General features: G+C 39.3%; 1 protein-coding gene across 1 annotated transcript; it reads left to right on the top strand.

Moving 5' to 3' along the window:
• The first annotated feature begins 248 nt into the window (after positions 1 to 248).
• Positions 249 to 9,835, top strand: LOC124263405 (G-protein coupled receptor 22-like). Its single transcript, XM_046698022.1, has 3 exons — positions 249 to 441; positions 1,978 to 2,054; positions 8,134 to 9,835. Exon 3 carries the CDS (start codon positions 8,263 to 8,265, stop codon positions 9,259 to 9,261), a length of 999 nt encoding a protein of 332 aa, XP_046553978.1. The 5' UTR covers positions 249 to 441; positions 1,978 to 2,054; positions 8,134 to 8,262; the 3' UTR covers positions 9,262 to 9,835.
• The last annotated feature ends 1,322 nt before the right edge of the window (positions 9,836 to 11,157 follow it).

The raw sequence follows: 11,157 nt of genomic DNA on the forward strand, positions 1-11,157 counted from the left end.
CGCCAGAGCTGTTTTCTGCGTACGGGGTTTTACAGCCCACCAAACCATTGCTGAAAGATACATTACGCGAACATACAATAAACACTTTTCAGCTTTTCGACGCAGGGACAGCATAATCTCCCTTGTAACAAAAACTTGCAGGTGACATGACGTCGCTTTAATATCGGTGTTGGTTTACGAACCACATAAGGTGCGTATGACGTCCTCGGTTTGTGTGCAGATCGATATTCGTGTCTTCAAGCCGAGAGGCAGCAGACGACAGCGCGTGTTCTGATTAATGACAGTATGCGATTCTCTCGGCGTGGAAAAGGATACATGATACATGCTTCGTGACAACTTACAGGGGAGAGAGAACTTCCAATGTCGTGCTTGCAGTCAACAGCGAGGGAGGCTCTTCTCAGAGGCAGCGAGCGATTTTCTAAGTCGGACTTCACGATGAAGGTATTCATGCCATTGTTATGTTTTCAGAGGAATGAAAGCCACTTGTTTCTACATTTAATTCATGTTTAGACCTTCATTGTAGATTTTTTATTTTAAGATTTTAATATGTCAAAGATTGTCATACGACTCAAGTTCAGTTATTTGAACAAGGTCACAACATTTGACTCATCCCTGGCTAAAATGTCGGATGCAATTCCCTATTGTGACTAGTACCATACGTTCCCGTTTGGTTTTAGGTAACCAACTAACTAACCTTTGCATCTGATTATGACGGGTGCCACAATCTGGTCAGGATACGCTCACCTTTTCACCTATTTGAAAGTGATTCATAAACACCCGCTCCTTATATAGCCGGAATCCTACAATCGACTCTGCTTTTACCAGAGATTTCTGGATGTGGGAATGTTTTTGTCGTTTTCATTGAAATAAATTGTGATATAACTGCAATTTGTGACCAGGAACTTAAGTACTTACTTCTGATTGAATTGAGTTGTTGTTATTTTCACTTTCATGGGTTAACGGGTGTGCCAGACCGTCTTTCTAAAGAAATATGTTGACAAAATTAAACAAACCTGATTTAAGCCACAATACGAATTTGTGCAAAAATTGTAACCGAAAGAATGTGGTTTTATAGACGTGTTCACGAAACGTCACAATGGCCTGTTTATCAAAATTGTATAAATATCGGATTCTTCTCTATGAATTCTTCTCTAGTATTAACAATCACGTTTTGTACTGAAGCAAAATGCCCTCGTCTCTATTTCGCAGTTATTATATGGATGCTGACGAGTCTGTTATCGATCGCTCTTACATTATGACATGGATTGTAGTATAACAAGTATATTCCATGGCATTCCCCGTAATTGCTTCACATGAAAAAAAAAGCAACAGCATAGAATGAATGTCGTGATGCTAATTGCCGAACTTTTGCTGTTGATTGTCGATGTATTAACAGAAGAGTGTATAAATTGTGCTGGATGCAATTCCCAATTTCGATTTGTCCTTTATATCCCTTTGACTTTCCTTTGCATGTGTTTGTAACGGGTGCCACCGGCGGGGCATGTTAGGACTCACCTGGCATCATCACTATTTCATAGTGGTTCCTAAACACATTCGTATAGTACAGCAGGAACAGACTCTGCGTTTAGCAGTGATTTTGTTTGTTTGTCTATGGAAAGGGTTTTGTCGCTTTTATCATTAACGAGTCCATTGAGTTGGGTCGATGAAAGTAATCAACATAAAATGTTTCTCAGATCGGATACGATACTCTGTTAGCACGGACACTGAAGTTGATGTATAAACACGACGCTAAATAAGCTAACTGTATTTACCAGTGTTTGACGCCGTTCCCATTGTTATGGGAGATGACGATATGTTGTCGAAACATCAACCCTGAAACTAGAAGCAAATTTGCAATAGGTACATTAATCTGACTATTTGAGTGTGTTACCTGGATCGATTTTACTGACAGGCTGCTCACTAGTAATTGACAATACTGGAGTTATTTGGTTTCACTAGTACGTGGTCTATTGACAGGCTTCACTCTGAGGGGCGGTATCTATTGATGCAAAAATATCAACCATGGGCGGATAATGACGGTTCTAGCTTGTGTGGTAAGTAAATAAACTTAAGACTCAGCTAATATTCAATTTAATACTATTTGGTATGATTTATGATGAAAGAAAGGTCTATTGCCGATATATGGGAGATGTAGGTGAACAAATAAGCTCTTTAAACGCCCGTGGTGATAGATATAGTGTGTAATCAAACTTGACTTCTACCAGTTATCAGTATCCAGGGCAGCTGTAGTAGGTCGAGTTGTATCAGGCGCCGCAGAACCCGGCCTGACTTGCCCCCCGTAAGTGCTACCAGGATCCGCTGGTTGGAGGTAACGAGACCCGATTATGACCCTTCATTTGTCAGTATCCCATGTGAACTCTTGTGCGACCCAAGGGGGTTGACTAAATGGATTGCGTGTCATCGATAGAGAAGTGTAGTGTTCACGTGCACTACATCGATCACTTGATTGTCTGGTCCAGACTAGATTATTTACTGGCCTGTGTCATAGAGTGGAATATTGCTGACTGACACCTTAATACACAGAATAACATCGTACCTCATCAGTGATGAGAAAGCAGGACCATGTTGGTTACAATGCTCTGTGTAAACAGAGTGGGGCATATTAACACTTAACAATAGTCTGGGTTAGTATAGATATATCTACAAAACATCACATTCCGAACCTGTAATATGTCATCATTTTAGGTTTTGGAACAACCCGGCATAAATAAAAATAAACAACTTGAACATAATATGCTCAAAATAATACACCCAGATGCTATGTGGCCATTGTTCTCAAAGGCATATCTTGATCTGAAAATGTCGAAGTTTCATAACTTTCACGAAATAGGGAAAACATGATATTTGAATCCAAATGGCCTCAGACTGTTTTTTCTTTATAAGGTAACGCCGGAGAGACTGAAGTTGTGTCGGAATATCTCATAATATATCTTATTTCACTCGAGCGTGAACATCTAACTGAATATAATTAAATCAAGACAATATTCTTATACAGAAACAAAGTTAATTATGTTGCGGAAATGACATGTGCGTGGCGCTGAAACAAGCTTCCGGCGTCTCTGAAAGGCTGTTCGTATGTTTATCTGTTTTCCCATCTCACACCGATTTTAATCATTCTCACGTGAAATAATAATCATTTTCAGTTTCTACCAGCGCTATGGAGATCCATTCCCTGATGTGATAGAAAATATCATTACAGCACACTCATAAAAGACTTTGAACTATCAAAAGTTCACTTAGACATTGATACCATTCTTTACGGCAACCCTGCTCTGCCAAATACTATTAATGAAAATATCTTTAGACATGTGCATAAATACATTGTACGAAGTAAGCGCTTCGATTAATCAATTAACATGTCTTAATATTATTATGTCCATTCATTATTGTTCATGTTTCTGATGGGAGCGGGCGGTAATAAGTTACATAACTTGTGCCCAATCCATTTCAACACTGAATAAAATATTTTCAAACAATAAAAGACAGGTCAGCTCGGTCTATCTTTATTTATCTTTATTAAAAACCGTTTTCCGAAGGAGAGCGACTCGTTCTACATCATAAATAAATTTATAGACTGTTACCAAGTGGTCTTAATTGTCAAAATGTATAAGATTAGTTGCACAATTAGTAATGTATATTTATTTATGTTTTTATTTTTTTTACCCGCTCGCTGGTTTGAGATGAGAAACTCATAAAATACTACGGATACGCTCAACAACATCCTTTGCCATTATGACGTGGATGCTGCACATTTCGTGCCTCCCTTCTTCGTGAAATAAACATTCGACCACAGTAGTAATCAATACATATGCTATTGGTGTGGATATACTATATAACGAAATATACAAAAGCATAATGTGTAGGGCGGAATTCAGTATGAACAAAAAACATTCATGTAAACATAATAACGTCGTGTTGTCAACTGCAAAAACAGTACAGCTGTTAGTCTTCATGGTATATCTGAATGTAACCTGCAAGCCTAGATTTTCTCTAGCAGGATTTATAAAACACCCTTTTAATTGTCTATTCAATACTAACCAATAAGGCGTAAGCGGGAAATAACGCCGTTTTTCGCAAACAAAGAGATTCTTTCAATAAAGTAGGAGTACCGAGTTAAATATAAATACAGATAACCAATAAATCGATTGGCAGAAATACAGTTCAGTGAGTGTTGCGTTCAGCTACAGAAATAGAAAGGTTAGCAGGTTAGAAAATGTAGTGCACGGCAGCGCGATGGGCGTATAGTGTTGCAAATGTAGAACAGCAGTTGAGCGATCCTTTAAGCAAATGATAAAGGATATTTCATGTGACTTGTGAAATATGATGTATCTGTCATTGAGTGATGTATAAGACGTGATATTTTCGCGCCACGACGGATGCATCTTATTTCACTGGGCACCTGAGATATTCTATTTACCATATACTTCCAATTTGTGTTTAATTAAATTTAAACAGTCATAATCCGTGAAAATTCGATTAACGAAATCTAAATTCTCCAGACTGTTAACTAAAGACTGCTCGCTTGTTTGTTTGCACACAGATAAGAAAATAATATAAACTTCGCTAGCATTTTATTGGCATTGTATGAATGGCAATCAACACTTATAATATTATCCATAACACAAGCCTTTTGGTCTTAGCGTAAACGTCAAACTCGGTGTTTTGCCCACGAATACAGTGAGTTTAGTTTTGCGCCGCTTTGAGCAATATTCCAGCAATATCGAGAAATGGACACCAGAAATGGGATTCAAATTTGGGGACTCGAACGTGACGAGCGAACGCTTAAACCACTAGGCGAACCCACCGCCATGCGCACGAATACATAAGAACCACAAACAAACAAGGCACACCTTGAAAAAGAAAAGAGCGTGGTTGAGAAACAAAAGCCAACATTTACGGTGTCAATAAGCATAAATACGGGTAATACCGTTGCCAATCGAGTGAATAAGGTCACTTGCACATAAGATGTAAGTTTTGAACGCTGCCTGGACTCGACACAACACAGCTTGGGACAGTCACTCACAGTCTCAGTTGAAATACAATGAATGACTCCACGATCAGGTGATCGGTGTGTGTTGTCTTCGCTGTCGAAATACATTTAGTGCAATGCATTTGTTAACTATGCCATGTATTGTCATGCGACAAGATAATGGACCATACACCTGAGCTATGACTGACTGACTGACTGAGTTTGGTTTTACGCCGCTTTTAGCAATATTCCAGCAACATCACGGCGGGGACACCAGAAATGGGCTTCACACACCTGAGCCATGAAGTAGTTCCGGCAAAGTGATATCTTGTGTGCAGTACACAGAAACATAAGAAATTTCTGTCACTGTAGCGAAAATATACCTTTCCTCAAACTCGGAAATCTCCTTCTTTCACATTTAAGTGCAAAATAACCCCGGATACAAGGTTAGGAAGGTTTCAGCGTTCATACACTGACGAACAAAAGAAAGTTCCCAACCAACATTGTTCTTGAAACCTGACAGGACCAATATCTTGTGGTAAGACATGACTAAACAGTATCATCGATCTCGAATGAAAAACCAAATGAAGGATTTGGAGGATTGGATAAGTTGTTGAGCAACCTATAAGAGTGAAATCAACACAACACTACATGATTCAATCCTTGAAAATGTTATACTTGTCACTACAATCGTGTATGCGGTCATCAACGCTTGCCATACGTCTTGTCACAAGAAAGGATTCACACCATTCTTCTTGCTAGGGCTGCAATATCACACATGTCTCCTATCATTAGGGTAAAGTCCACAAGTATTCCACAGGTGATAAGTCTGGTGACCGTGCTGACAAAGGCAACACGATCACTTTAATGGCTTGCATGAAATAATCTCTAATATGATGTGCATTAAGGCCTTGTGGAATCTTGCAAGAACGTTCTGTTGCAAAAACGGTAGTACCTCAGAGCATAGAACTTGCTCAGTGTTCAACTCTGTCCAGTAATGCTTCCAAATCATAAGTTCTGTCCTGCCCTGGGTGCCGTTGTACAAAACAACCTTAGCACAAAGACTATCTTAAGTCCATGTTAAGGTATGGGAGTTAGCGCTAAGATGGCTTTGTACAAGGCCACCCAAGCCCCACCTTCACAAAGTGATGTCGCAAGAAAGGTCGTAACTCCCATACTCTAACATAGACTTGGCGCTAAGATCTCTTATTGAATAAGATGATCATGATGAAAACAAGTAAAACCCAAACCAGAATAATTGATCTTGTGACCAAGAATGTTGTGCATCTAGACGTCAAGAAGTTCCATTGTAGAGTATATTATTTCCTAATTAAGACACTCATGTATCGTGCATATTATTTCGTAGTTTCTAACATCAGGATGCAGAAAACGTAAAACAATAACCCACTCAACTCAGGGAATGTAACAAACCAGCATAAGGCGTGAACTTTAAGAAGGTGAAAAAAACCACACAACCTTTTACACTGGTCGTCGATAGTTTTGCAAAAACTGTTTAAGTACGATGACCCGCCTAACAAAACATATTAGAATAACAAAATTAAATTCCTTCGAATGTCCTGTCCTTTAAATGGTGCACGACATGATAAGCCAGTGTAGACACTGCTGATTATGGAAGACATTACCTTGCTATCTAATATGCCTATCACCAGTTGTTCATTATGCAGTTTTTTCATGTTTTTAATCAAATTATTTCTTTAAAATAAAACCACGTAGAAGTATTCTTTGAGAGCTGACTAAGAGTCTATACTCTTCATTTGTTTACCGAAGTACAAAATAAAGTAATCACCTGTTTTTTTCAATTAAGAAAACAATTAAACCAAGGCATATGTCTTCAAAAGCTTATTGAAATATTGTTTTTAATATCTCTGAATTAGATAACTTGAGTTGTTAAGGAAACATGATACACTCATCTGAGAGGCATAATTTATTTCACTCCCTTTTTTATGTTTCGAAATACATATCTATTGTTCGAACACCAAATACATACATTGTTAAGCGGCGCCACTCGTTTAGACTGAAATGAAACCCAGTCTGAAGCCAGTTTAGTCCCTGTGTATTTATGTGCATGTATGTAATGAGAGTTAGGTGAGTTGAATCCTTTCAAGAGGCAAAACAAAAAGCAAAAGAAAAAAAAGAAAAAAGCGTATCTTAGCTCAATGTTGATTGAGAAAAAACGTCATTGAACTCGTTCAACCTGTGCAGTGTTTGTACTCTGTATGTGATATTCACACGCGGTGTATTTGACAAAAAGCCAATATTCCCGTATTATTCATGCCGTATTAAGAATAATTTCCTAAAGTAGAATATAAGACATAATCGATGTCACAGAAAAACTCTTGATTGGATACGATACAACTGTTACCATTAATCATAGTGTCAACCTTTCAATTCGTAGTTATAAGCGGGTCGCATCAAGGGGAATGACTCCCAGTATGAGAAATGAATGTGGTGTTAGCGGAAGTATGAGAGGGGTGCATTCAGGGTTGTACTTGGAGGATGCCGAAAAGGGTGGTGGAAATAACCCTTTAACCAAACATGAAGAATTATTTCCTTTTTTAACTTTTATTTGTTTTATGTTTGTATTTATCGTATCATTAATATGTAGCTACGCACGTTTATTTGTAAAGAAATATCATAGTTGATTATTCAGTGTAACCGAGTTTTGTTTTAAAGGGAGACTAACCTTGAGTGTATATATATACATGCATGTTGCAGGAACTAAAATCGTTTTGGACAACGGTACCCTGATCTGCAGTGCATCTGAACGAACAAATATATACTGGACAAAAATAGTTAGGGATATGCGTAAATTTTGAATTTATGAATAACGATCTATTTATTCATTGACACACTGATAAAATATCAATCATAAAAATACCAATATCCCTAACTTATTTTGTCCAGTATATATGGCGTAATAATATAACATAAAATGTTTGGAGACGGTATACATTAGTTTCTGAGAACGTCGGCATCTTATTGATGTAAGGATGTATCAAAAATAGTTACTCTCAGGTGACCTCATTTGCATATTTATCGCATTGCAATACCAGCTTTATCGAATTGATTTATAGCATCGAAAGCATTAATTATCGTAAAACTGATTGCATGTTTTACTTCAGAGGACCCGGTGCACCGATAACCAGGAACTTGAGTCTAAGAGTTGCAGTCAGAAGAATTCGCGCGGAAAGGACAACGTGATGTGAAGAAGAAATACGACTCAATTTTGTGAAGGTTTATGATAAACGGCCATGGAAGAGGAAGGGGAGTTTCATGTTGCTTTTGTGGTCGTAGCATCAATACTATTAATATCAGAATTTGTTTTAGGACTTACGTTTAATATCATCGTACTTGTTATCAGTCTGAAATCTTTGAAAAATACTGACGAACGCGGTAACACGTTCATATCGAATCTGAACGTCGTCGATGTGGTGATATGTCTGACGGCTGTTCCGATGACTTTGACAATGGTTCTGACGTCCCGCTTCAAGGGTGCTTTGTTTTGTTTCTTCATGGAGGGTATAATATCACTGGTGTGTGTGGCAAGCTCCATGACATTGTTGATGATTTGTCTAGACCGCTATTATGCTGTCGTGACGCCCACCAAACGACAGGTCTTCACAACGAAAGTCACCATTGTCATTGCCCTCATATGGAGTCTGGCGCTGTTTGCATTCTGTACGCCCTTTATCGGCTTTGACCAATCGACGATTAATAGTCTGAGCACAAATAAGTCTTTAAGCTGCAACCAACTGATGTCCTCCTTAGGGCCCTATTATTTCTACGAATTGTTCTACGTATTAACTTTTGCCATCACAACCATCGGCATGATTATGTTTTTCGTCGCCATCTTGCGCGTCGCTCGGAAACGCGTTGCAATTCAGGCTGCCATTGTTGTTGTATCGTTATCAAGCCAGGGTCAGTCTAGACGGGAATTGGCGCGTGATCAAGAACGGAAATTACTACGCCTTTCACTGGTGGTTGTCGTGACGTTCATGTGCTTATGGGGTCCTCACGTGGCCGTCACTGTGCTTGAGATGGTCTTAGAAGGGAACTTATGTTTGGAAACTGCCCAGTTGTGTTGTCAAGTGGTTGCATACTCGACCACCATCGCCCATCCTCTGCTTTACGCCTTCATGCGTAAGAAGGTGAGAAAGGCGTTGCTTCAGAAGTTGACGCGGGAGACCACCATCGTCCCAAGTACGGGTTCCGCTGTGAACCATAACCCAAGGGATAAACATTCCCAGTGACGAACCTTGATGTAATTTGTTTATTGTGGTTATTTGTCAATATTGATATTTTCATGGTCTGAGATATGCCTTCAGGAAATCAGTATCTTGAATTATGGTCCCAAAGAGTTCAAATTCCGTCAGATGCCAACCGTTGTAGTGCCCTTCCGTGTATGTATGTACATAATTGTTTATATACTGAAATCTTTTTTAAGGGTAAAGATATTGACTACGTATATCTGATCTTGAATAAATTCAAAACTCAGTAGGTTTTCACAAAGTAATGACTTCACAGTTATTGTTGGAGTCTATAAATATATGCCATTTGTGTTACAATGACACAATAATGTGGGTACCAGAAAAAACTGCTTACTAATATATAGCATTTGGTTAATCATTTTGTATCCACAGTTAATTATTAAGAATCTAATTTCACTTTCGTTGGTGTGCCAATATTCTGTAGTTTTGATCTTCAGAGATTCCATTCCAGCAAGACAGCGTTCCCGGAGGTGCTTAGCCGATGGATGTATTAGACCCATTGTCTGTCATTGATGAATCCATTTCTGTTGTACTTTTTTATATCGAATAAATGTTGACTGATGACCGGCAGTCCTTTGATGCCTTAAAACAGTGTGCTGTCCTTCAATGAGAATTAATGATAAGCTTTTCAGCGTGCTGTGATACGACCTAACAGGACATATTGATGTATAAAGCCACAGTGGACTTCCGCTACATGGCTAACGATGTACAGGGTAACTTAACATAAACATCTTCAAGGCGGATTTATAGCTGATTTTAATACTGACCGCATGCAAAGACAAATACTGACCAAAATGTTTAATGAAGGTAGGCGAAATAGTTTAGTTAATGGTTCCCTGAACTTGATTTAATGGCGATCGTTAGAGACAAATCTATTCTGAATATACGTGTACAGCGGTATCGGAGGATGCTTTTATGAAACGAAACAGATGAGATACACAATGCTGCCTTTATCTGCGAATCCGGTTTCCGGATCTGGACAGAGATTTTCAATTTACCAACACTGCAATTTACACACTAATATGCCCCGACTTACCTCACGCGTGTAATGATATATAATGTGTGGTACCGGGTAAATGAGTTTTCCTTAATGCCAGTGTAATATATGACCGCCTGAAATTACGCCTGGACCACACAAATCTATGGTTGATGGCAGAAACGCGATATCACACAGTCAGTAGGTGACACGGCAACCATCCCATCCCCATATCAATCTGTTCATGCAACAAACATGCCGACAGGAACGCGGTATCACACAATCAGTAGGTGTCACTGCAACCATCCAATTCCCATATCAATCTGTTCATGCAACAAACATGCCGACAGGAACGCGGTATCACACAATCGGTAAACGACACGGCAACCATCCAATCCCCATATCAATCTGTTCCTGCAACAAACATGCCGAAAGGAACGAGGTATCACACAATCAGTGGGTGTCACGGCAACCATCCAATCCCCATATCAATCTGTTCCTGAAACAAACATGCCGATAGGATCACGGTATCACACAATCAGTAGACGACACGGCAACCATCCAAACCCCATATCAATTTCTTCCAGCAACAAACATGCAGACAAGAACGCGGTATCATACAATCAGTAGACGACATGGCAACCATCCAATCCCCATATCAATCTTTTCCTGCAACAAACATACCGACAGGAACGCGGTATCACACAATCGGTAGACGACACGGCAACCATCCAATCCCCATATCAATCTGTTCCTGCAACAAACATGCCGACAGGAACGCGGTATCACACAATCGGTAGACGACACGGCAACCATCCAATCCCCATATCAATTTATTCCTGCAAAAAACATGCCGACAGGAACGCGGTATCACACAATCAGTAGGTGTCGCGGCAACCATC

The sequence above is a fragment of the Haliotis rubra genome, unplaced genomic scaffold, assembly GCF_003918875.1.
Source record: "Haliotis rubra isolate DU_JTF1 unplaced genomic scaffold, ASM391887v1 Scf88, whole genome shotgun sequence".
Taxonomy (NCBI): Eukaryota; Metazoa; Mollusca; class Gastropoda; order Lepetellida; family Haliotidae; genus Haliotis; species Haliotis rubra.